General features: G+C 35.2%; 2 protein-coding genes across 7 annotated transcripts in view; one reads left to right on the top strand and one right to left on the bottom strand.

Annotated features, from left to right (window-relative positions):
• LOC136041869 (coatomer subunit beta-like) overlaps positions 1 to 4220 on the top strand; it is a 36570-nt gene extending 32350 nt beyond the window's left edge. For 2 of the 3 annotated variants that reach the window (XM_065726650.1, XM_065726649.1), the window contains 2 exons: positions 2299 to 2450; positions 4044 to 4201. Coding sequence is in view for 1 of the 3 variants with exons in the window: in XM_065726651.1 (XP_065582723.1) it covers positions 2299 to 2397 (99 nt within the window). In the remaining 2 variants the exon portion in view is untranslated. Of the gene's footprint in view, positions 1 to 2298; positions 2451 to 4043 lie in introns of all 3 variants that reach the window. The other variant, XM_065726651.1, reaches the window with a different exon arrangement.
• An 11488-nt stretch (positions 4221 to 15708) lies between these two features.
• The window catches only part of LOC136041865 (DNA replication complex GINS protein PSF2-like), a 31810-nt gene continuing 20036 nt past the window's right edge, over positions 15709 to 27482 (bottom strand). For all 4 annotated transcript variants that reach the window (XM_065726645.1, XM_065726647.1, XM_065726646.1 and 1 more), the window contains 2 exons: positions 24691 to 24852; positions 15709 to 15891 (listed from right to left, as the gene is read on the bottom strand). In XM_065726645.1, the coding sequence (XP_065582717.1) occupies positions 15823 to 15891; positions 24691 to 24852 (231 nt within the window). In that variant the 3' untranslated portion in view covers positions 15709 to 15822. The remainder of the gene's footprint in view (positions 15892 to 24690; positions 24853 to 27482) is intronic.

Genomic DNA, 27482 nt, shown 5'->3' with positions numbered 1-27482 from the left:
CCTCAAACATCAAACACGGGGACGTGTATCAATAACAACAATTCGGAAAAAACTACTGACCACACATGGCCAAGAAGTCTCCTTCTCGTTTATCAAACGCTAATGATCCTTCCGCAGGTTCACCTACGGAAACCTTGTTACGGCTTTTACTTCCTCTAAAGGATCAACTTTGAACAACTTTCAACCACACCACCAGCGGCCCGGAGGCTGCCCTGGCGAGTCGTCCGAAGTTCTCACTAAATCATTCAATCGGTAGTAGCGACGGGCGGTGTGAACAAAGGGCAGGGACGTAATCGACGCAAGCTAATGACTTGCACCTACTAGGGATTCCTGGTTCATGGGGATCCTTGCAGTCCCCAATCCCAACCACGGAAGAAGTTCAGTGGTTACCCGGTCATCTCGGACAGGGAGGACGCGCTGATTCTTCCAGTGTAGCGCGCGTGCGGCCCAGGACATCTAAGGGCATCACAGACCTGTTATTGCTCACTCTCAAATAGCTAGACGCCACTTGTCCTTCTAAGAAGAGCGATCCACCACTAGGATCCATCATCTACTTAGCAGGCTAGAGTCTCGTTCGTTATTGGAATTAACCAGACAAATCGCTCCACCAACTAAGAACGGCCATGCACCACCACCCACTGAATCAAGAAAGAGCTCTCAATCTGTCAATCCTTCCAGTTTCCGGGCCTGGTGAGGTTTTCCGTGTTGAGTCAAATTAAGTCGCAGGCTCCACTCCTGGTGGTGCACTTCCGTCAATTCCTTTAAGTTTCAGCTTTGCAACCATACTTCCCCCGGAATCCAAACACTTTGGTTTCCCGGAAGCTGCCCGCGGAGTCATTCAAGTAACGTCCGCGGATCGCTGGTTGGCATCGTTTATGGTTAGAACTAAGGCGGTATCTGATCGCCTTCGAACCTTTAACTTTCGTTCTTGATTAATGAAAACATTCTTGGCAAATGCTTTCGCAGTTGTTCGTCTTGCGACGGTCCAAGAATTTCACCTCTAGCGTCGCAGTACGACAATCCAACCTGACTATTCATAGATGGGGTTAATGGGGAATCCTGGAGGACTGGCTCATTTTATTAGTCTTATAAGTTTACAAGCTCTCCAGGCTTGATTAGGGGCTAAAATTGAGAAACGGGCATAAATTCAAGAATATCATCCTATCAGGTAGTGCCCTTTTAGTTCCAGTTCCTGGGTTGAACATTTACTATTTTGTTTTTATGGCGCACAACAAAGGCCTTCAATTTTCTTTTTTTTTATTAACCTCGTAATATTTATTAAGTGGAAGCCAACTGAGCCTAACAATTGCATCTTCTTAACTTTTAATATAAATAAAGACGGCAGTTTTATTTCCCTTACTCTCTTGTCTTTTAGTTAAGTATTAAAGCGAAGCAAATGCTGAGATATGGGCTTCTTAAGTTGAATAAGCGCCACAGACTGTAATTCATAATTTTAATAAAACTTTTCAAATAGACTTTGTTCTCATGGCAATTCTACTGTCATTACAGGTAAGTTATTTTTAGCTATGGGACTGTTATGGATTTTGAAAGTCTTAATGACAAAACGAAGATTCAGTTCAATAATGCTTAACCTTCGTATCGTCAATAAGTACTGATTGTTTATCATTTCATCGATTCATCTCTTTAGCTATTTACATGGCAATATACTTGAATTACTAGTTAGTATTATTTTAAGTAGATGTAACGAAAAATCTCTCTCCATAGTATGTCAGTAGTACAGTAATGTTGTTACTTTATTAGTAGATTATTATCTAATTCCGTGGTTAGTACCAAGGATTTGCCGTAAATAGTTTCTACTACAAGGAAAATATAAATGACAGTCCTTTTCAAGCTGTCAATTTTAGACATCTGTGTATTTTATGGCCCAACAATTCCTGTATTTGCTGTGTTCACACAGCTCTGATATACTCCTCATATACAAGATATAGGTTTAAACAACTTCTTATCTTGGTGATCATTATGATATTTTTGAGAAGCGTATTTCTAGACTAACCTATTCAGGCCATATCCTGTAATAGCAGGGTGTATTGATACTCTACTTGGCAATACGGTGTCAAGGGATCGATTTCAGCTGTCGCATGGCTGGATGACAGGCTTGCTACCAGTTCCTGTGAAAAAGATTGAGCAACCAAAACGTCTATTTTACGCCCTATGTGTCATCAGTGACTCAGGAGGGTTTTCTCCTATTCAGCACTCTTTTGCCGAGACTAGGGCTATCTCAACTGTTCCTAAATAGCTCCTTAAAAAAAGAAAATGTCTGTTTTTCCCTTTTTATAGACTTTAGCTGGAGATTGCAATATGGTGGCAGCCAATTTGTATACCAAGTCAATTTTTGGAGAAGATACTCTTGCAAACGTCAACATGAGAAGCCGTTAGGTGAGAACAATGGTTCTACTGTGTGACACATTCGAATATGTGCAAAAACTCAGGTATTGTTCTTCTTGGTCTTCCTTTTTATTCTCTTTTTTTTCTGTCGTCTATCAGTTTATTTATAAGTCCTGCTATAAATATTGGTACTAGTCTAGATATTAAATGTAGTTGATAAAAGTACGACTGTGTCAAAAGTAATCAAATAACGTGATCAAAAGTCAAAAATTAATCAAAAAGTCGAATAACTAAATCAAAAAGTCAAATAACTAAATCAAATAACTAATCAAGAAGTCAAAAAGTAATCAAATAACGTAATCAACAGTGCCTATGGGGATGTCATAACCCTCCAGGGTTTTGGAAAGGAATTTCAGAAACAATCATATTTTGCCATGTGCATGCTAACTGTCAAAAAAGCTTATCAGTAAAACTTCAGGAACGACTGAGGGTATTTTAAGGCTCATTTGTCCTAGTAAAGGTGGTCTGGATGGTTTCTTGAAAATTATTATTTGGAAATTTGGTTTGGAAATTATTAGCTCTGCCAGTGTTCAAGACTTGATGGCTACAAAATGATAGTTTTTTAAGGTTTTCTTTATTGTTTAGATTTTGTTAAGTTTTTTTGGGGGGAGGGGGGACAGAAGAGGTTATGAGGAGCCATCTAGACCGCCTCTACTAGGACGAATGAGCCTTAAAATTTAAATATATGTAAACACATGTCTTCTCACCTATTATGAAAAGTTTCAGCAGTTTTTTTTTCTTTTTTTGAGATTTAATAATGGTGGAAAATTTTTGCTGTCGTATTTTTATGCTCATCAAACAAAAATGCAATGATATGAGGCATTTGATATGTCACCATTTCGATGACTTGCCGATCACTCGTAATAATCAAAGTTTGTGGGGCGTTTCGAGCTGAATTCAGCCTAAAGCTTCGACTCATGTTTTGTAGCTAGAAATATACGTTCAGTCGTAACTAAAGGCTTGAATGCGGAACTAAAACCTAGTGTTCGGATTTTTCCTATAATGAATTGTATTATTATCTCCCTAAATATTGTGCTTGTCCTAGCGAAATATTTTGAAGCGATTGATTGTAAAATCAAAGTGTACGAAGTTCTGATCAGTCTAGCATCAACAAGTGAAGTTTTACCGCTGTATCAAATTATGTCTTGATGAAATGAAGTCAAGAGGAAGCCAGGCTGATTGAATTCCGTTTTTCAAGTTATTTTTTTATAGATTTTGTGCCAGTTACTTGATTGAATCTCAATTTGCTTCTTCATAAGTAAATTTTCTATAAAAATGAAAAATAATAAAAACTTCTACTAGAGAATCACAAGAAACATCAGAATGATTTTGGCGTGTGCGTTATTTTTTCAGATGTAAATTTGCCTAATTTCAGAGTGTAATACATTTAAAGACAGATCCTTCTTATGAAATACAGTAGCAAATACAATAACAAGGAAAAAATTCTGCCAATGATTTTCACAAAATGACTGGTAATATTATAACAGAAATTTGAAATTTGTCTTCTTTGCTAGTTTTGTTCATTTTTTGTAAAGTTATTCGATTTGGTAACCGGACCATTCTAATGTCTATAGAACATTACCTCTAAGGAGGCATGGGCATTTTTAAGCTGATTATTGACTTATTCTTTTTCTTAGGGAATAGCTTAAATTCTTGGTGATAAAGTGAATGCTATCCAAAGAGTTATACAAAGAAGTGAATTTGTTTCTTTTCAATTGGTTTGAATTATTTTTTGTTTTGCTTGCTGATGAATATTAAATGGCTTATTGGTGTTTTGGAAATATATTCTAAAATAAAATATATTCATAGTTAATCCCAAACTAGGTTGTGTCAACTTTCATCGATCATATCTTCATCTCAAGGAAGTATTGCCATTAGATATTCTCTGGTCTCTATTTTAACAATAGCCATAATTCAGGGTTTTTCTGTGTGGAAATCGGCTGATGTCGACCATAGAGTAAACTTTATTATACAGCAAAATATATTGGGGACTTTAGGCTCGCAGATATACGGAGCCCGTTAAATAACTCAAAACATTTAGAGTTAATTATTTTTTTAAGTAATTTGAGGAAACAACTGTGAATACTGATGAATTCAGTTTTATATGTACATATGCCAGTGTTCAGTTCTGCATGTTAATGTACCAATGTTCAGTTCATGCATTGCCAGTAAGAACTCAAAACGTATCCACGTCAAGCTTATTATGAGCACGTGACAAAGAAAAAAATAAATGAAATCAAAAATAGATGTAAATCTCATTCGTTGATTGCATTTTTGTCCAAATCGCAAAGCAAAACGACTTAAAATTTACTCCTTGGTGAAATCAACGCCATTTGAATTTTTGTTTCTGAATCACTTTTGTTCGTTCTTCATTATTTTCCCGTAAGCAAAGCCATATCCTAGGAGGGGAGGTTCGGGACCCCCTTCACGTCCCCTTCCCCTAAATTTTGTCTTACCCATAAAAATTAAAAAATGTATAGAAACAAGTTTTGGACTCCTTCCATGAAAAGTAACTTAAAAGGGTACCTCACTCTTTACTGGGGGAGCGCTATTGCACCGTTTATGACTAGTACATGACGTCATTGGAATTTTACAGTATAATTTTTAATATTGTGTCTCTAAGTTTGTGACCTACATGCACTTTCTTATTTAAGTAAATGACGTCATCATATAATTACCATATCAGTATGAGGAATGGTGACGTCATGTTTGGTATATATATATGATCCCTTTGGCTGTGGTAATCATTAATTCAGTACATCTTTTACTGTGATAATCTATATAGCGTGCAATGAATATAGCGTATAAATGTTTTGCCATTAGAATTCCAGCCTCTATCGCTGCAATATCAGTTTCCTGGGCTATGAAAAAGCATAAAGAAGCTAAAACGAAGGGAATTAATGCTTCTACTGCATTAACAGAGTCTAAGAAGAAGCCACTTGATATTAAAAGATGTAAACAAGCTAACCCGGACGAATTTAATACTTGCAAAGAAGTAACAGAGTTTAAGAAAAAAATGCTTGACCTATTGGATTCTGAACTATCTTGCTGCATCTGCTATGAGGTATTTGTTGAGCCAGTTAGACTGCCGTGTCTACACGCTTTCTGCGAAGCTTGCGTCCTTCAGAATCAAGAAAACCAAACAAAATGTCCTCTGTGTAGGGCCACGTACACAGTTGGTCGCAAAGATACCCTTTTAGCCGGTTGTATTCAAAACATTATCGAATCTGCTTATAATCCAAATGAAATGACCAAAAGGGATGAACTTGTAGCCGCACGTAAAGACTTGAAAAGTCTGATGATGGAGAGGAAGAAGAAAAAATGGAAAACTAAAATTTTAAAAGGGGTTGATTTTTTGGCTGATCTATTTGTTGTCTGTGTTTTATGTGATAGCAATAGAAGGTTCTGGGATCCTGTTTTTGAACTGTTTGAATAAAATTGCTGACTCAAAATTTCTATTAGATGCATTTAGGAACAGTACAACGTGTGTTTGTGTGCGGGGGGGGGATAGATGCCATTCGATCACTTTGATTCTTAGAAAGAGCACTAGAATTTCTGATTACCAATCGAATGAGCTGCTTCCGAAGTTTCTATGACAGCGCTTTCTATAAAAACCTTCTATACACCAGTGCATAACATACAACCCTTGCCCTGAGGGCTAGGGGGATTTGTTATCCTCAAAGACAAAATTTCTGGACCTTTCAAATCCTTTGAAAAAATAGCTATTAGAATTTTTTATTAGAAGTGTTTGGTAAAAATTTGGGCGTGGGAGAAGGGTTAGTTGCTCTCCAATTACTCTCGACTATTGAAAAGAGTATTAGCCCTTTCAATTTCCGATCGAATGAGCCCTTTTTGATGTTTCTACAACAACTTTTTCTATAAAAACCTGATATGTCCTAAAGTCATAATTTAAAACCTTTGTCTTGGGGGGGGGGGGATTTCATTCTCAAAGCCGTAATTTCCAGACCTTTCAACTACGTTAAACAAAATGGCTATATCAAAAGTCAATGCTAAATCAATGAGCTTGACTAAATCAATGCTTAAATGTTATTTTTGCAGTTAGGGGATTACCGTGAGCATGTAAAAGAAGCATTAGATACATTTATGCATCTATAATTATTAGATACATTTAAGTATTGGATACATTATGTATCTACTAGAAGTATTAGATACATATTAGTTACTCTGACAGGAACAAATTGGATTTTCATTATAAACTGTATACCGCTTTTATTGCAAAACGAAGATAAATAAATTTAAAAGAGACACTTAGTGATGTCATATACAATTGTAATGGATAGAGCGGGGTCAATAGTCATGTATGTGACATAGCAGAGGGCCATGGTACAGGGTCACAATTATGACCCTGAAGCATGGGCGTTCCGAACAATGGAGACAGATTTGCTAGATATTTTCCGGAGAAATTGTAATATACTTGTCAAGTATCTAAAAGAAGTCAAGTTAAAGTTAAACAAACGGAAATCGAGCAAGTCAGAAAGTTGGACCAAATAATGATGGTTTTAACGAGTTTGATTAGTAAAATACATGCCCATAAGGTCTATTTCACTAAGGCCATGACAAACCCCCCGTTTCCAAGATTTATTCTCCCCGCCTTTTCAACCTTTAAGATCCCGACCTCCCTGAACCGACTTCCAGAAAGTCTTTACCCTTCAACCTCTCCCACCAATCCGCGAGAGAAACAGCAAGAGTTTCATTCCTGCATTTGTAAACATTATTAATCAGAGAATTTGTTGTATTGGCTCAGTTTTTTAGTTAATGATCGGTTTTTTAATCTGACAAGTGTCCTTGTTTTTCTCTTTTTTTGAATTAACTCTGTCTGGGGGAGCTTTTTATTCACTTGTTTTTTCAGTGAAGATTCTTTAAAAATAGTATTTTTCAATAAAAGTACTCCTAAAATAGTATTTAAAAAACCGAGGGGGCAAGTATCTAGGGGAAACTCCCCCTCTACAAATTGACGACCCTGACTGGGAACACTGATTTTCAGTTTCAATGGAACAAAAACAAGAAAATTTTGACAAAAATTACTCTCCAATAAATTACTTTTCCTTCATTAAATTCATGAAAACTTGAATCCTTTTTAAAGTAATCTTTTAACAAATATTATGCGTCACCATATCTCCTTGCTATATTTTTTTTTTAACTTGACTAAGAACATTGAATCTTACTACAACCTTAGGTACCTATCTGTTACAGCCCCTATGTTAAGTTTTTCATCCATTGACGCACTGTAGAACCGGTTTCTTTGTTAGTTTCTTTCAGCTAAGCGTGAGAAAAGACAAAGACATCTGGTACAATAGATGGATAATAAATTATTTGGGCTATATATTTGCACATTATGGGAGAGGTGGGCGTATGACAAGCATTTGGTCAGTGAGAACTTAGGATACAGTTCTTACTTCATAATATACAGAATAATATTGTGCCTAACACATTGTGCCTGTAAAGGTAATTGATATTTCATTTTCTTTCTTTTTCCTTATTATTAAGTTCAGTTGAATTTTTTTGCTGTAATCATAATATTATAAGTTTTCCGACTCATGCTATCGTTTCCCTTTCTTTGTTCTGTGCAGAATGTCGGTCCGATATACCTGGTTTCTTAAACCCGATACTGTTTGCATTTTTTAAATCCGTTTTGAATATTTTTAAAATCTGTGATTATGTGTTTATGTGAACTTCCTTACTGTTAAAAAATTACAAACTTGTTGGGTAGTGCCTGTGTTTAGTTAATGACTTATTAATAGAAAAAGTAATTTTTTCTCCTTCTGGAGCTATACAGGCAATTCTTAAGTTTTTTCTGAACTCTATTTGCTTACCAGGTATTACTGCTTAAAAACGCCTTACAAAAAATGACTTCCCGAGTTTCAATAATCATTAGTTGTCGGATGCTTTTATTTAGTCACTCTGACACCGTTGCTTTCAGAGGTCATTTAAATCAAGAGTTTTGTTTAATTGTTTCCTTAGAGCTTTTTTCTATATTTTATATTTTATACTTATATTTCTACTCTTTACTTTGTATATTGGTTACAGTTGAGTAAAGGTTTCAATCAAAATATCTGGATATTTATCCTTCCTTTTTGTACTAACTGAAAATGTCCTCCATTTTACTTCTTCATATTTTTTCCCCATCGGGCGTAGCCAGTGTGGTCTTAGAAATTATTTTCTATATTTATCATGATTTCCTTGCGCATAACATAGTTATATATATACTTTTTTTTATTTTTGTGTTAGGTGATACTTTTCAAAACTGTATCCTAGAAATAGCAACAATCGGCGATTTGAAACTTGTAGGAATCCCCTCTTATTTCGTTTTGTCTTCTTCTGATTATATCACCATTAAAGATTTTACGGTATTTAGATATAGCTTTCATGATACAAACAAAGCTATTGTTGGAGTTTATTATCTTTTTTTTATGGCACTTGGTATTAACCAAGTGACATTTAGCGATCGCAAATTATGTCAGTCTGTCTGTCGGTCTGTCCCGGTTTTGCTAATTTAGGCACATCCAGGTAAACTAGGGCAATTAAATTTGGCAGGCATATCAGGGACCGGACCAGATTAAACTAGAAATAGTCGTTTTCCCAATTTTACGATCTAGGGGGAGAATGGGGGGCCGGTTAATTCGGGAAAAATAGAAAAAATGAAGTATTTTTAACTTATGAACGTGTGATGGGATCTTAATGATATTTGATATTTGGGAGGATATTTTGTCTCAAAGCTATCATTTTAAATCCTGACTAGATCCGGTGACATTTGGGGGTTTGGGGGGAACCTAAAATCTTGGAAAACGCTTTAAGTGGAAGGATCGGGATGAAACCTGGTGGTAAAAATAAGCACAAGTCTTAGATACGTGATTGAAATAACTTGAACGATTCCGCCCTCTTTGGGGTAATTGGGGGGGGAGAGGGTTAATTCTGAAAATTAGAAAAAATAAGGTATTTTTAACTTATGAACGGGGGATCGGATCTCAGTGAAATTTGATATTTATAAGGATATCGTGTCTCGAAGTTTTATTTTAAATACCGACTAGATTTGGTGTCATTGGGGGGGGGGGATCTAAAATCTTGGAAAACGCTTAGAGTGGAGGGATCGGGATGAAACTTGGTTTGAAAAATAAGCAGAATTTCTAGATACATGATTGACATAATCGGAATGGATCCGATCTATTTGTGGGAGTTGGGGGGGTAGTTCTGAAAAATTAGAAAAAATTACGTATTTTTAACTTACGAAGGAGTGATTGGATCTTCATGAAACTTTATATTCAGAAGGAAAATTTAGTTGACACATCCTCTACCCTTTCTAAAACTGCACTGTTCTTCTCTTATCACTTTGTCTATAACATATCTTAGTCTAAAAGTATCATATTGCTATGTAATTTGTTACCTACAGAGACATGGCAAATGCCTCAATAATTACCAAACTCACTCTTATCACTTTTCTCGTACATTGGTTTAATTGGGATTTTCCTATAATTGCTAGGTACTTCTACTTTTTCAAAAATAATTTTTTACTAACATGAATGGTCTATCAATGACACATTACCTGGTCAGTCTTTTCAATACTGTATATAAATTACTTGACAAGCCAGATACCTGGCTCAACCTCCTTTTAATTGACCTCCAAAACGCTTTGGATCTGGTAAGTTGTACTGTTTTAGTTGAAAAATTGCTAAATGAATTTAATGTTCCCCATTTTCTAGTCAATATTATTGCATCTATTCTGTCAAATAGGAGTCAAGTTCCTAAGTATCAAAATGTTTATTTTAATTCACTGCCTATTTCTTGTGGATTTCTGAAGGGTATGCTTTTAGGTCCTTTCCTGTTTTTGGTAATGAGTAAAAGTCTTGCTAATGAATCAGCTAATTTATGGAAGTTTGCAGATGACATGTCATTGCTCAAAAAGTGCAGAAGAAACATTAAAAGCAATGCAATGAAAGTTCTAAAAGGCGTTGTAAGTGAAGCAGCCCAGTCAAAAATGAAAGTGAACCACCCTCATATTGTGACCTTTAGTTTTTTTAAATCAAAGCCATCATTTATAACTTCAATACCCACTGAAATAATTACAACAAAACTAAACTCCTAGGGGTCACACTGACTAGTAATTTGAAATGGGAGGCTCACATTTGCTCTATTGTTAAACAGGCTAGTACATCTCTGTCTCTCTTTAAGCTATGGGCTAAATTTCCATGTCCAAAAGCACATATCCTCAACCCTTATATATCTTTTATCCATCAACAGCTTGAGTATGCTTGTCCAGTGTGGTATTTTGGTCTTTCAGTGGATCAGTCTGATAGGCTAAAAATTATCTAGAAGAGAGCCCTGAGAATTATTATTGTCTGGGCAAAGTGCCTTACATTCTCCTCCTGAAGAAATTCTGCCTCCCTACCATGGTAGCCCAATGTACTACTCTTTGTACCAATTTCAGAAATAATTTGCATAATAACACATGCTTTCAATGTATTCTCCCTGCCCCTTATTGCTCTCCAAAGGCCTGTTTACCCCAATCAAAAGCACAAAAAAATTTCAGTTTTAAATCCTGTTAATGCAAGAACTGAGCACTGCAGAAAGAGCTTGTGCCAGCATTTGTTGAAATCATAAATAAATAAAATTTGTAATGCTTCATGTTAGTGTGCCATTTATATTGTTAATGTGTTAATTTTTTGTTTCATTTTTATTTGACAGGTCAGTTCGATTCATCACTATGTTTTTTATAATGTACTTATGTTTTTACTTATGCCCTCATTTTTATTCATTTGATGTTTATAACTTACATTTACTTATTTTACTCACATTTTCCTTATGTACTCATACTTGTGTACTTAAGTACTCATTTTTATATGACTGGCGAGTTTGGTTCATTGTCATAGGCAATATTTTGATATTTTACTTATTTACCTAGGTTTTCTTAGTACTATTCTATTCTATATTCATAATCTTCAGTAACTATTTATAATCTCAGAGCCACCATATTTAAGAAACTCATTTACCACAATATAAGCACCTGGTGGCTTATTATTTTTAATTCTTTTAATATTGCTGCTAATTCTTTCTCACAAAACAAATCTTTCTTCATATCCAAGGTATCACAATTTTTTTATTTTTCCCTGTATCTTTTCCTGGAACTCTTTCTTGGTTTAGCATATTCTCAAAGGGTTTTACCCATTTTTCTTGAAATCTTTCCTTATCACTAATTGTGGCCCCATTCCTATCTTTCACCAAGCATAAACTAGCCACAAATTTGGTAACAACATTGGTTAGATCTACCTTCACTGAGTAAGAAGATACTTGCAAATCATAGCAAAAATAACCAAAAAGCCTTTCGGAGATATCCTCCAGTAAACCAGCCAGATGTCTCATACCAGAGACTATCCTGTCAAGTGAGGATAATATAACACCCACAGCTGAAATAGCAATTGCACTCAACCAATCTGTTTTTACAAACTTTGCAAGGAAGATCTCTATAAGCAGCTTCCAAACATATCACTTAAGTATATCAATACCCCTATGCCCAAGATGTCACTCACTACTGAAGAGGTCCATAAACTGTTATCAAAGACCGATATAAATAAAGCAAGAGCTCCTGATGGAATCCATCCAAGGCTCCTGAAAGAAATGGCAAATCAGATAGCCTCCCTATTAGCCAACATCTTGGCTAATATGGTATGATATACCATATGAGTTCTTGGCTTTTGGCTCTTCCGGCCTTGTTACAAATGCCATATGAGTTCTTAGGTCTTGTTTTTCCAGGGGTAATCGTATCAACTCCGTGGCTCTAGAATATCGCGAGAAGACTCATTCTAGCGGAAATTAAAAGTTGTAGTGCCCTTTTTAAGTGACAAAAAATTGGAGGGCACCTAGGTCCCCTCCTACGCTCATTTTTTCCCCAAAGTCATCGAATCAAAATTTTGAGATAGTCTTTTTATTCACCATAGTCGAAACCTAATAATTATTTCTTTGGGGACGACTTAATCCTCCCTCACAGTCCCCATGGGAGGGGCTGCAGGTTACAAACTTTGACCAGTGTTTACTTATAGCATTGGTTATTGAGAAGTGTGCAGACATTTTCAGGGGGATTTTTTTGGCTTGGGAGGAGTAGTTGATGGGAGGGTTACGTGGGAGGATCTTTCCATTGAGGAATTTGTCATGGGGGAAGAGAATTTCAATGAAGGGGGTACAGGATTTTTTAGCGTTATTTTAAAAAACAGTGAAAAATAAATGTGAAGTTTTATAAACTGACAGTAAGGAGCAGCATTAAAACTTAACACAAACAGAAATTATTATATATATGAGTGGTTCACCTCCTTGTAATACCTCGCTCTTTACCCTAAAGTATTTTTATTATTTTCAACTATTTATTCTACGGCCTTTGTGATTCAGGGGTCATTCTTAAGGAATTGGGACAAAATATAAGCTTTAATGTAAAGAGCGAGGGATTAAACCCACTCATATACGTAATAAAAACATACGACTATAGAAATTCGTTACGTAAATTAATTCATATGTTACGTATATTTTTTACTAATGAAAACGTTCGTAAAAAATTAAAAGTTCTAGTTGCCTTTTTAAGCAATCCAAAAATCAGATGGCAACAAGGCCTCTCCCGCTCCTTTTTTCTCAAAATCTTCTGATTAAAACTATGAGAAAGCCATGTAGCCAAAATAAATTCATATGCAATTTTTTTTTTTAATTATTTATGTGTGGAGAGACAAAACCAAAAATGCATTAATTCAAAAACGTTCAGAAATTAAATAGAAAAACAAGTTTTTTTTTTAACTAAAAGTAAGGAGCGACATTAAAACGTAAAACAAATAGAAATTAAAGGGGCGCTTCCTCCTCAACGCCCCGCTCTTTACGCTAAAATTTTTTGCTGTTTTAAAAAGTGAAGTTAAGAAAAAGAGTAAACGCAAAGAGTGGGGCGTTGAGGAGGAAAAGACTCTTTCATATACGGAGTAATTTCTGTTCGTGTTAAGGTTTAATGTCGCTTCTTATTTTCAGTTAAAAAAACTCGTTTTTTTATTTAATAGATAAAAAGAATTTAAGTTTATCCAGGTTGTCAAAGAGCATAGATAGAATCTTATGGGAATGATATAAAGTTTTATTCTTCATTCAAGTTCAAAAGCTATAAAATTAGAAAAAAAAAATGCTGTTTGTGTCAGAATTGAAAGTTTTTGAAAAAGTTTCTCCTACATACAAAAAGTAACCCATACTATGTATTCTTAGAGAAGAAAACTGAACACATATATAATTTGTTTTCAATGAAAAGACTGTAAAAAAAACGAACAGAAATTAATTTAAAAAAACTTTTTCCGCAGGACAAGTTTTTCAAAGAAAAGTAAAGAGCACCATTAAGCAAAGAATGAATAAAAATAAAGTGAAATAATGTTCCAAGCGTAATACTACCACAAATAACCATATATAAATAAAGGAAACTCAAAATCAACAGAAATTACCATAAATAGCTGAGTCAAACTCAGATGGAGCAAAAATTACATGAGTAGGGTTGACAACTCCTATGCATTCTCAAGACCACTGATAAGGAAATACGTTTGAAATTTTTTCACCTTTCTTACTTTCATCAATTAAAAATTATCAATGCTTTAACAAAGAAATGACAGTATATTTCAATTTAACTGACAATCCACGGTCACTGGTTTTTTTTTTTTTTTTTTTTGTAAATTATGTTCTGGCCTTGAGAAGGCATAGGTGTTGTCAGCCCCACTCATCTGAATTTTTGCTCGTTTTCAGCTTGACTCGGGTATTCATCGTTATTTCTGTTCGTTTTCTGTATAATTTATTTATTGATAGTGATTTGTGGTAGTTTTACGCTTGTAAAATTATTTTACTTTATTTTTGCTCATTCTTGGGTTGGTGGAGCTCTTTACTTTTCTTTGAAAATCTCATCTTGAGGAATTTTTTTTTAAATTAATAGCTAAAAAAGAAGAGGAACTAGTAGAAAACCTTAGGATATTCCATTGTCAATTAGGAGAGAGAACAGGATAATGATTCGGATACTTTACTGCTTGTGATGTTCTAGTGACCTTTTTAATTGACCAAAAAAACTGTAGGGCACTTAGGCCCCTTTCCACGCTCATTTTTTCCCCAAAGTCAACGGATCAAAATTTTGAGATAGCCATTTAGTTCAGCATAGTCGAAAACCATAATAACTATGTCTTTGGGGATGACTCATTCCCCCACAGTCCCCGGGGAAGGGGTGGCAAGTTACAAACTTTGACCAATGTTTACATACAGTAATTGTTATTGGGAAGTGTATAGACGTTTTCAGGGGGATTTTTAGGGTTTGGAGGGGGAGGGGTTGATGGGAGGGGACTATGTGGGAGGATCTTTCCTTGGATAAATATGTCATGGGGGAAGAGAAATTTAATGAAAAGGGAGCAGAATTTTCTAGATTACTATAAAAAAAAACAAAAAAAACAATGAAAAATAAACATGAAAAAGTTTTTGAATTGAAAGTAAGGAGTAGCATTATAACTTAAAACGAACAAAAATTATTACGCATATGAGGGGTTCTTCTCCTCCTAAATACCTTGTTATTTATGCTAAAGTATTTTTTATAATTTCAACTATTTATTCTATGGCCTTTCTGATTCAGGGGTCATTCTTAAAGAATTGGGACAAAACTTAAGCTTTAGAGTAAAGACCGAGGTATTAACGAGGGGACAAACCTCCTCATATACATAATAAATTATAAGAATATAGAAGTTTGTTACGTAAGTTAATTCTCAAGTTATGTATAATTTTTACTAATAAAAACGTTCGTTAAAAATTTAAAGTTCTAGTTGCCTTTTTAAGTAACCGAAAAATTGGAGGGCAACTAGGCCTCCTTCCCCACCCCTTAATTCTCAAAATCGTCTGATCAAAACTAAGAGAAAGCCATTTAGCCAAAAAAAAAGAATTAATATGCAAATTTCATTTTAATGATTTATGTGCGGAGAGCCAAAACAAACATGCATTAATTCAAAAACGTTCAAAAATTAAATAAAGAAAACTAGTTTTTTAGCTGAAAGTTTTCTACTTTTTAAGAAAGTAGATTTGAAAGAAAGAGTCAAACTTTAGCGTAAAGAGTGGGGCGTTGAGAAGGGAACAGCCCCTTTCATACACGGAGTAATTTCTGTTCGTTTTAAGTTTTAATGTCGCTCCTTACTTTCAGTTAAAAAAAACTAGTTTTTTTTTAATTTAATTCATTAAAAGGCGCAAAGTGACCCTAATAGAAAATAAGGATCGATTTTCTTTCTTTTATGCAAGCTGTTCGGCAAGTAGTAAATATTTCAGCAAAATAAACTATATTTCAATACTAATAAGGTAAAAAAAGGAAATATCACAAAATAATAAGTTCTTGATGTAGAATCTGAAAATTTACAAATTGGACGATAGACAGAACTATGATATAGAGCTAGAAGATGATTCTTGAGCCTGCTGAGTCATGTATTCGGAGTCATTGGCAGCTCCCTGAAAAAGTAAAAGTTCATTATATAAATTAACTATATAATAGCCTAGATTGTTCCTGACGGGCTACAAACAGGGTTACCTGTGAGAAAGAATCAATAGATTTTAGTGATTTTTTGGTTGATTTAGTGATTTCTTTCAATAATCTAGTGATTTATGTGCTGATTTAATGAGTTTTTTGTTTAGGCATATAAAAAATCACTAGAAAGAGTGATCAATCGCAAGGGACAGCAACCCTGGCTATAAATTCACTAGTAATATCTTATCAACAAGTAATAGTAGTTTTGAGTTTTCTTGGGGTCACCACTAGGTGGCTCACTTATGAGATTAATTATGGAATAATTAAAACTAGATAGTAACATTATTCATTTGTAAATTGCAAATTTATTCATCTTCGGTACAAGCTGTTGAAAAAGGTACATAATTCTTCGATTTAGTCACACTGTTAATTAAGAGAAATTCATTTGAATCAAAAACCATGTCTCTAAGCATCAGTACGGAAACTGGCAATTTGTCTCATTGCAAAAAAGCATTAAAGGAAACAAAATTTTTGCTGCATAAACTTATGATATTACATCAAGGCTGTAACCCGGGGGGAGGCGGGTTAGATCCCCCCCCCTAAGAAACATCCCCCTAAGAAGCTTTTAGTTGTTTTAAAAAGTAGAATTGTGGCAAAGAGTCAAACTTTAGCGTAAAGAGCGAGGGATTGCGGAGGGGACAACCCATTTCATATAGGGAGTAATTTCTGTTCGTTTCAAGTTTTAATGACGCTCCTTACTTTCAGCAAAAAAAATTTTTTTTTTTTTATTTAATTTCTGAACGTTTTTGAATTAATGCATGTTTGGTTTTGGCTCTCCGCACATAAATTATTAAAATGAAATTTGTATATTAATTCTTTTTTTGGCTAAATGGCTTTCTCTTAGTTTTGATCAGACGATTTTGAGAAATAAGGGGTGGAGAAGGAGGCCTAGTTGCCCTCCAATTTTTCGGTTACTTAAAAAGGCAACTAGAACTTTTAATTTTTAACGAACGTTTTTATTAGTAAAAAATATACGTAACTTAAGAATTATCTTACGTAACCAACTTTCATAATCTTATATTTTTATTATGTATACGAGGGGGTTTGTACCCTCGTTAATACCTCGCTCTTTACACTAAATCGTAAGTTTTGTCCCAATTCTTTAAGAATGACCCCTGAATCAGAAAGGCCGTAGAATAAATAGTTGAAATTACTAAAAATACTTTAGCATAAAGAGCAAGGTATTTATCTCCTCCTAAATACCTCGCTCTTTATGCTAAAGTATTTTTAGAACCCCTCATATGCGTAATAATATCTGTTCGTTTTAAGTTTCAATGCTACTTCTTCCTTTCATTTGAAAAAACGTTTTCATGTTTATTTTTCATTGTTTTCTTATAGTAATGCTAGAGAATCCTGCGCCCTTTTCATTGAATTTTTCTTCCCCCATGAAAGATTCCTCCAAGGAAAGATCCTCCAACATAGCCCCCTCTCCTCAGCCCCACCCCCAAACAAAATAAAGTCCCCCTGAAAACGTCTGTACACTTCCCAATAACCATTACTATATGCAAACATTGGTCAAAGTTTGTAACTTGCAGCCCCTCCCCCAGGGACTGTGGGGGAGTAAATCATCCCCAAAGACATAGTTATTATGGTTTTTGACTATGCTGAACAAAATGGCTATCTCAAAATTTTGATCCGTTGACTTTGGGAAAAAATGAGCGTGGGAGGGGGCCTAGATGCCCTCCAATTTTTTTGGTCACTTAAAAACGGCACTAGAACTTTTCATTTCCGTTAGAATGAGCCCTCTTGCGACATTCTAGCACCACTTAGTCGATACGATGACCCCTGAAAAAAAAACAAACAAAAAAAACAAAAAAACAAATAAACACGCACCCGTGATTTGTCTTCTGGCAAAAAATACTAAAATTCCACATTTTTGTAGATAGGAGCTTGAAACTTCTACAGTAGGGTTCTCCGATACGCTGAATCTGATGGTGTCATTTTCGTTAAGATCCTACAACTTTTAGGGGGTGTTTCCCCCTATTTTCCTAAATAAGGCAAATTTTCTCAGGCTCGTAACTTTTGATGGGTAAGACTAAACTTGATGAATTTTATATATTTAAAATCAGCATTAAAATGCGATTCTTTTGATGTAGCTATTGATAACAAAATTCAATATTTTAGAGTTTTGGTTACTATTGAGCCGGGTCGCTCCTTACTACAGTTCGTTACCACGAACTGTTTGATTAAAAATATAATGTCAAGGTATGCTGGTTAGCAGGCGGTTACATCGTTAGCATCTTGGTTAGTGGTCAGTAGGTGGTTAAATGTCCTAGCCTAGTGTTTAGCATGTTAGACTTGAAAGCTTTTGTCCATGAAGACAGGGATCTGACTCCTGATGTTGCTTGTCATTTGGTTCGGAGGGGGGTCAGTGGCGTGACTCTATGAGCTTAGCCCTCCGACTAGCAAATTAAATAAGTACCCAATAAATATGAGCAAGGTAAACAGGAAGGGTGTGCGCAAGCAGAGGATGGTCGGCCCCAAGCTCAACCATTCCACATCCTGGCTAAAGGGCCATGAAACAGAGATCAGCACCGCAGGTAGGAGCTCTGAAGTCCAATACCGAGTTATTTACTTTTATACACTGGCAGTGATTAATCTGTAGCTTTACAGATTAATCTAGACTAGATTAATACATAACTTTGTCCGAGCTTCAATAACCGGATATAACTTTAATAGCATTCAATTAATAATAGCATTCAATGACACCTTCAAAGAAATCAATTTTACCAAAAGTGTTTGTTTATAATTCTTAAAGAGTCAAAATTAACTATGAGGATTTAAATAGTTTGTAGAGATTTTCAATTATATTGTACCTGCCAATAGGGTGGAGGATGAGGATAAAAATATATTTTAGCCTTTTGGTTTACCCCCTATATTTGAGCCCTGAAAATCCTTTCGAGTCATTAATAGCAAAATAGATAACTGAATGATGAAAAGGTTACCATCTTTAACAAAACATATTTTAATAGATGGTGCTACCATTTCAGAGTGAAAATTCAGCAATTTGCAACTTTTCTCACAAGTTGAAGCATTTTTTGAGAAGGAACTATGATCAAAACGACCCATGGCAATAGTAACCAATACAAAAAAATTGACAGGAACATATACGTCAATAAAATCTAATTGTATAATATTAGACATGGAGGGGTATTTAATTGCTTTTTGTATATTCTGATTAAAAAACCATAACAAATCTTGGTCCAGTAAACAGTCAATCTTGGTTCACTTACAATCAAATATTTTGGAGTTGTTAATACTTGTTTTAGATAGTGAAATATTTATTCTCGAACAATTATATTTATTTGTAAACAAATATTCTTGGCTAAATAAGTAAATGTTAAGTATTCCAAACCTCTAAAATATATAATAATAATAAAAGTAAACAATCCGACATTAATAGGATCAAAAATAACGACAAAAACAAATATTAGTAATACATTGAGTGTATGCAGTGACAGCTGTTTTTGATGTGGATATAAATGCTGTTAATTGCGTTTCTCAACACCAAACATAGCTTATAATTATTATTTTTTTTTTTTTTTGGGGGGGGGTCCTTCCACGCCGGAATTTACCCCCCCCCTCCTGATTGATTTTGAAAATATTTTATTGAAAAAAATTAGCGATTCATGCTTCTGAAATCGAGATCAGATATACTATATTTCCAGCAGTAAACATTCCACTAGAATTCATCAAACTTCCTTTAAATATTAAAAGCCAGAGAAAATTCATCCGTAACTAGATAATGCTGTTTCTGAAATTTCAAAAAAAAGAGCTAGAAGGTATGGATTTCTTGTAACTGTTGAGTTTTACTATGAGTAAATAAACAAAACCTAAAAATAGCAAAAATTAATAACCTTTTGTTACAATTTGTTATGCTTGTGTTACAAATCTGCTACTAAATTCTGTTAAGATGATAAGATTTTAAGATGTTAAAATTTGGTGTAAAGATGACCAAATGGTAGTAGAAACTTAAGGTTTGTCAAACACACAAAAAAACAATAATGACGAAATAAAAAAGGTGTATGAAATACAACTCGCAAAGAAACAACAATAAATGTTTGTGTATTAAAATCATCACCCAAAAAAAGAAAATACAAGAGAAACAAGTTCATAATCTTAAAAAGTTGAGAATAACAAATGATTAGCAAAAATAAAATAAAGGAGTATTTGAAATCAAAAGAGGGTAAAAATAATTTGAATTCGAGTTAGCCATTTAGATTAAAATAAAGGGGGGATTACCTGGGTAAGAGAAAGGAGCCATTAGTAGACACCTGGGTAAGACAATCATTCTGGCAAAATACTCAAAGAAACTAATTGACAGAAAAGTCATGCACAGGAAAGAAGGAGAAACAGAAAATGAGTAAGTAGAATTAACCGTGAGTACGTTGAACGATAAATTAGTAATAACTAGTAATTCTACTATTACTAAAAATTCATCACAACATCGAACCATCTTTGACGAATACAGCTGCGAAAGCTCCTTCTCTATTGATATCTATCCAAAGTTTTCCTCTTTATATCCTCCCAATTTACTTTCCCCCTTTTTCCATCCTGTTGCCCCTTTTTCTGCTCTAATTTTTAAGCTGCATGATAGCTCCTTCTCTACCCATATCCAAAGTTTCCCTCTTTATATCCTCCCAGTTTAGCTTTCTAAATAGATTAAATAAAAAAAACAAGTTTTTTTAAATGGAAGTAAGGAGCGACATTAAAATTTAAAACGAACAGAAATTACTCCGTATGTGAAAGGGGCTTTTCCTTCTCAACGCCCCGCTCTTTACGCTAAAGTTTGACTCTTTCTTTTAACTCTACATTTTAAAACAAGAAAAAACTGGCTTTTCCTTCTCAACGCCCAACTCTTTACGCTAAAGTTTGAATCTTTCTCTTAACTCTACATTTTAAAACAGTAAAAAACTTTAGCGTAAAGAGTGGGGCGTTGAGAAGGAAAAGCCCCTTTCATATACGGAGTAATTTTTGTTCGTTTTAAGTTTTAATGTCGCTCCTTACTTTCATTAAAAAAAACTTGTTTTTTTTTATTTAATTTTTGAACGTTTTTGAATCAATGCAGGTTTTGATTTTGGCTCTCCGCAGAGGAATAATTAAAACGAAATTTGTATATTTTTTTTTTTTTTTGCTAAATGGCTTTCTCATAATTTTGATCGAATGATTTTGAGAAAAAAAGAGCGGGGGAGGAAGCCTAGTTGCCCTCCGATTTTCGGTTGCCTCCGAAAAAAGGCAACTAGAACTTTTAATTTTTTACGAATCTCTTTATAAGTAAAAGATATGCGTAACTTATAAAGTTGTGTCCCTGTGTCGCAGTCGTCATTTATATTCCCTGTGTCCCGGTCGTGATTTATGTCCCGGTGTCCCAGTCTGTAATTTCTCTTTGAGTGTCCCGGTCGTCATTTATATTCCCTGTATCCCGGTGTCCCGGTCTGTAATTTCATCAGTTGACAAACATGATGTCAGTCGACAAACAACTTCATGACGAAATACAGCTAAATCCTTATAATGACGTCGACAGACACACAAACAAACAACTTATTTTTATATATATAGAAGATAGATAGATATGAGGGGGTTCGCCCCCTCGTCAGTACCTTGCTCTTTACACTAAAGCTTAAATTTTGTCCCAATTCATTAAGAATGACCCCTGAATCACAAAAGCCGCAGAATAAATAGTTGACATTACTAAAAATACTTTAGCGTAAAGAGCAAGGTATTAGGAGGAGGTGAGCCCCTCATATGGGTAATAATTTCTGTTCGCTTTAAGTTTTAATGCTGCTGCTTACTTCCAGCTGAAAAAAAAACTTTTTCATATTTATTTTGTCATTGTTTTTTTTTAAGTAATGCTAGTAAATCCTGCGCACCCTTCATGGAAATTTTCTTCCCCCATGACAAATTCCTCGATGGAAAGTTCCCCCAGCATATCCCCCTCTTCTCAACACCTGCCTCCAACCAAAAAAATCCTCCTGAAAACGCCTGTACACTTCCCAATAACCATTACTATATGTAAGGACTGTTCAAAGTTTTGAACTTGTAACCCCTCCCACGGGGACTGTGGGGGAGTAAGTCGTCCCCAAAGACATAGTTATAAGGTTTTTCGACTACGCTGAATAAAATGGCTATCTCAGAATTTTGATCCGTTGACTTTGGGAATATAATTAGCGTGGGAGGGGGCCTAGGTGCCCTCCAATTTTTTTGGTCACTTAAAAAAGGAACTAGAACTTTTCATTTCCGTTAGAATGAGCCCTCTCGCAACATTCTAGGACAACTGGGTCGATACAATCACCCCTGGGAAAAAAAACAACAAAAAAACAAATAAACACGCATCCGTGATCTGCCTTCTGGCAAAAAATATAAAATTCCACATTTTTACAGATAGGAGCTTGAAACTTCTGCAGTAGGGTTGTCTGATACGCTGAATCTGATGGTGTGATTTCCGTTAAGATTCTATGACTTTTAGGGGGTGTTTCCCTCTATTTTCTAAAATAACGCAAATTTTCTCAGGATCGTAACTTTTGATGGGTAAGACTAAACTTGATGCAACTTATATATTTAAAATCAGCACTAAAATGCGATTCTTTTGATGTAGCTATTGGTATCAAAATTCCATTTTTTAGAGTTTTGGTTACTATTGAGCCGGGTCACTCCTTACTACAGTTCGTTACCGTTACTGTTTGATTTAGTATAAATAAAATTTATATATTCCGAGCAAATTCAAAATTATTCCGCTTCATAGCGTATGCCTCCTTTTTCCTATATACAAAACAATCCTCTTCTATCAAAAATATTTTGAGCGAGTTCAAAATTAATTGATTTATGGCGCATTTCTCCTTTTTCCTAGACAAAAAAGAAGACAAATGCCAATATAGCTCCATAAGATACTCCTCTTCGGTTAAAACTGGCGCATGATCCTTTTTTATCTTCGTAACGGTACAATTCTGTCTGCGCCATTCGATTCTTCGTGCTGAGTTTACCCACAACACATACATAACTCATTTTCGACCAAAAGAGCATATGTCGCACTTCTTATTATGACACGCCGTATGTCCTAAAAGCACACTCTTTGGCAATCTGCCATCCTTCATCATTGGATCGTGGCCATTTTAATATATCTTTCGTTATAGCTCTAAACGTAAGACTAACCCACATTTTGGAACATCTTATTATTTGATATAAGATGTCAAATGGAAAGTGTCAGAAGTCAGTCAGACGAGCACCTTAAACTTTCTTTAGACAACATCCATGGAGAAAAAGCTGCTAGGGGAGAAAGAGTAAAATTATTTTTGACTCATTTTTCGTAACCAGGGTCTCTTGCTAAGAAATATAATATCATTACGTTGGCGGTAGGTAAACAGAATCATGGTCAAGTCCGTATCCAGGGAGTGGGATATGAACAGGGGTTTGAATCAAACCCAAATTTTCGCCAACTCAAGAAAACATAACAAAAATACAAACAAAACAAATCTTGACGCGCTTTAAATTTTTTTTTTTTTGTGAAATTAGGGTAACAATTCATTCATGTGAGCGAAAGATCTAAAGCCAAACTGGCCAGCCATGAAAAAAAAGGGGGAAAATCTCTAGATGAAGAAAACTAAAGGGGACTCTAGACAGTAGAAGAAACAGGCAAACTGAAACGACGCGGACTAAAATAAGGCATCTTCAACGCTAAGAACGATGATAAAATCTAAAATAACCTAAAATTAAATAAACCTAACATCACGGGAAAAAAACATATATAAACAATTGTTACTATTGTGATTGAGCACCACAGAAACTAAACAGAGTTGCTTCCGCGAGGAGATTTTTAGATTTTATCTTTGTTACTTAGCGTTGAACATACCTTGTTTCATACAGGCGAATACCCATGTTTCATATCCGTTTCACTTTAATGTCTTTTCCTTCTACTGACCTTAGTCCGTTCAGTTTTCTTCATCTAGAGATTTTTCCCTTTATTTGTTATTTTGATGGCGGGCCAGTTCGGCTTTAGATCTTTCCCTCACATGATTGAATCATTACATAAAATAGATAAACATTCATGCATACAAGTGTTCCTTTGATTAAACATTGCAACAATGGCCTAGCTAGGGTACTCAGCGCCCGGGGACAATGTTTTTTTTACCTCCCCCTCCTTTCCGCATCACTGCTACAATATAAATAAACGAAATATAGCTTACTTTTAGGCTTAAAAAAATCAGTTTGCCGTCCCCTCAGAAGCTCCACCCGGGGCCAGCCAGGCCCTTTTCGTTTTTTCTCTTTTTTTGTTTTGCTATTTTTTCTACTGGCCGCATTCCCGTTTCATTTACTTCATCTTGAGATTTTTCATTCTTTTTGTTTTTAATCATTTGGATTAGTATTACTGATTTAAATTAAAACCCTTGAAAACCATTACTTGATATTTTAAAAAACATGTCAAACTTCTTCAATTCTCATTAGCTGAATTTTTCAAAAAATTAAATTAATATATAAAAAAAGTAAAACGTCTTTAATTCTAATTACTTGAGTTTAAAAAAAGTCAAGCCTCTTTCTCAAAAGTCAATAAAGTCAATTCTCATTAGTTGAGTTTAAAAAAATTAAATTGCCTAAAATAAGGCCTCTTTAATTATCATTAGTTCAGTTTAAAAAAAAAATAATCAATATTAAAAAAAAAGTCAAACCTCTTTAAATCTCATTAGTTGAGTTTTTAAAAAAATTGAATTAATACTTAAAAAGAATCAAACCTCTTTAATTCTCATTAGTTGAGTTAAAGCCTGCGGAAAAACCGGCCTAATACTATTGATTTCAGTCTGTGTGAGGTTATCCAGCTTGGCATGAAAACCACCGTCGGCAACAAACTGGAGGACAGAAGCACGTAATTTACTAAGACGCAAATCCCATATACTCTGAAAGACAAAGACGAAAATGACGAATTAATGAATGATTGAACGTAGATCAGTTAAAAAATAATTTGAATATAAAAGGACTAGAAATTAGATTTTAATTTGAAATATGCATTGCTAATAACTCCGTTGAACAGTCATAAACTTTAGAAGCGTTTTTCAGGAAAAAATTTAAATATCAAATTAATGACGAAATGTTGAATGAATTACCAAAAAAGAAAACAAACGATTGGGTATTAACGGCATGTATCTATTAAGGATATATAAGGGTCGTATAAATGCAAACGGTATATATCTATTTACATATTTTTCTAAATTACAATCAAAAATAAAAATCATAAAATAAAAAAGCAAATGAATGAATATTAAAGGTATGTATCTATTAAGGGTCGGATAAAGGCAAAGAGGTATATATCTATTTACGTACTTTTATAAATTATCAAAAAGAACAAGAGCTAAGAGCTCATATGGCACTTGTGACGAGGTCGGAAGAGCCGAGAGCTCATATGGTACGAGGTCGGAAGAGCCAAGAGCTCATTTGGACGAGGTCGGAAGAGCCGAGAGCTCATATGGTACGAGGTCGGAAGAGCCAAGAGCCAAGAGCTCATTTGGCACTTGTGAGAAGGTCAGAACCTAAAGTTAAACTTTATAGCACAAGATCCTTCTAAATATCAAATTTCATTAAGATCTGGTCACCCTTTCGTAAGTTACAAATACCTCAATTTTCAAAATTACCTCCCCCCTCCCAATTCCACCAAAGAGAGCAGATCCGGTCCAGTTATGTCAGTCACGTATCTTAGACAGGTTTCTATTCTTCCCATCCAGTTTCATCCTGATCTCACCGCTTTAAGTATTTTCTAAGATTTCCGGTCCCCCCAACTGCCCCCCCCCCCAATTACGTTTGATCCGGTTGAGATTTAAAATAAGATATCAGAGTTACGAGGTCCTTCTAAATATGAAGTTTCATGAAGATCCGATCACTCCTTCGTAAGTTAAAAATACGTTATTTTTCTTATTTTTCAGAATTACCCCCCCCCCCCCGCAATTGAGCGGATCCGTTCCAATTATGTAAATTACGTATGCAAGACTTTTGCTTATTTTTCCAACCAAGTTTCATCCCAATCCCTCCAATCTAAGCGTTTCCCATCATTTTAGGTCTCCCCACCCCAAACTTCCCCCAATGTCACCAGATCCGGTCAGGATTTAAAATAAGAGCTTTGAGCCACGATATCCTTCTAAAAATCAAATTTCATGGAGATCCAATCACCCGTTCGTAAGTTAAAAATACCTCATTTTTTCTAATTTTTCAGAATTAACCCCCCCCCCCAACTACCCAAAAGAGAGCGGATCCGTTCCGTTTATGTCGATCATCTATCTAGGACTTGTGTTTATTTTTCCCACCATGTTTCATCCCGATCCCTCCACTCTAAGTGTTTTCCAAGTTTTAGGTTCCCCCTCCCAACTCCCCACCCCCATCACAAGATCTGGTCGGGATTTAAAATAAGAGCTCTAAGACACGATATCCTTCTAAACATCAAATTTCATTGAGATCCGATCACCCGTTCGCAAGTTGAAAATACCTCATTTTTCTAATTTTTAAGACTTACTCCCCCCCCCCAACTACCCCAAAGAGAACAAATAAGTTCCGATTATGTCAATCATGTATCTAGGACTTGCGCTTATTTTTCCCATCAAGTTTCATCCCGATCCCTCTACTCTAAGTGTTTTCCAAGATTTTAGGTTTCCCCCCCTCCAACTCCCCCCAATGTCATCAGACCCAGTCGGGATTTAAAATAAGAGCTCTGAGACACAATGTCATTCCAAACATCAAATTTCATTAAGATCCAATCACCCGCTCATAAGTTAAAAATACTTCATTTTTTCTATTTTTCCGAATTAACCGGCCCCTACTCCCCCCCCCCAGATGGTCAAATCGGGAAAACGACTATTTCTAATTTAATCTGGTCCGGTCCCTGATACGCTTGCCAAATTTCATCGTCCTAGCTTACCTGGAAGTGCCTAAAGTAGCAAAACCGGGACTTTAGGTTTTCCCCCTCCGACTCCCCCCAATGTCATCAGATCCGGTCGGGATTTAAAATAAGAGCTCTAAGACACAATATCATTCCAAACATGAAATTTCATTAAGATCCAAATACCCGCTGATAAGTTAAAAATACTTCATTTTTTCTATTTTTTGCGAATTAACCGGGCCCCCACTCCCCCCCAGATGGTCAAATCGGGAAAACGACTATTTCTAATTTAATCTGGTGCGGTCCCTGATACGCTTGCCAAATTTCATCGTCCTAGCTTACCTGGAAGTGCCTAAAGTAGCAAAACCGGGACAGACCGACAGACCGACAGACAGACAGACCGACAGAATTGGCGACTGCTATATGTCACTTGGTTAATACCAAGTGCCATAAAAATCCAAAAGCAAAGCAGATAAATGGGCATTAAAGCTATGTACCTATTAAGGGTATATAAGGGTCGTCTAAAGGCAAGGGATATATATCTATTTACATACTTTTCTAAATTCTAATCTGCTGATTGTCCAAATGTCTGTTTCGCCTTTGTCTATATTTTCCAAGCCGGTTACCATTAGCACTACAATTATTAATGCATACAAACTCATT

The sequence above is a fragment of the Artemia franciscana genome, unplaced genomic scaffold (genome assembly GCF_032884065.1).
Source record: "Artemia franciscana unplaced genomic scaffold, ASM3288406v1 PGA_scaffold_47, whole genome shotgun sequence".
NCBI classification, from domain to species: Eukaryota; Metazoa; Arthropoda; class Branchiopoda; order Anostraca; family Artemiidae; genus Artemia; species Artemia franciscana.
The sequence above is the reverse complement of the archived record's forward strand: the minus strand, read 5'-3'. Positions and strand labels throughout refer to the sequence as shown.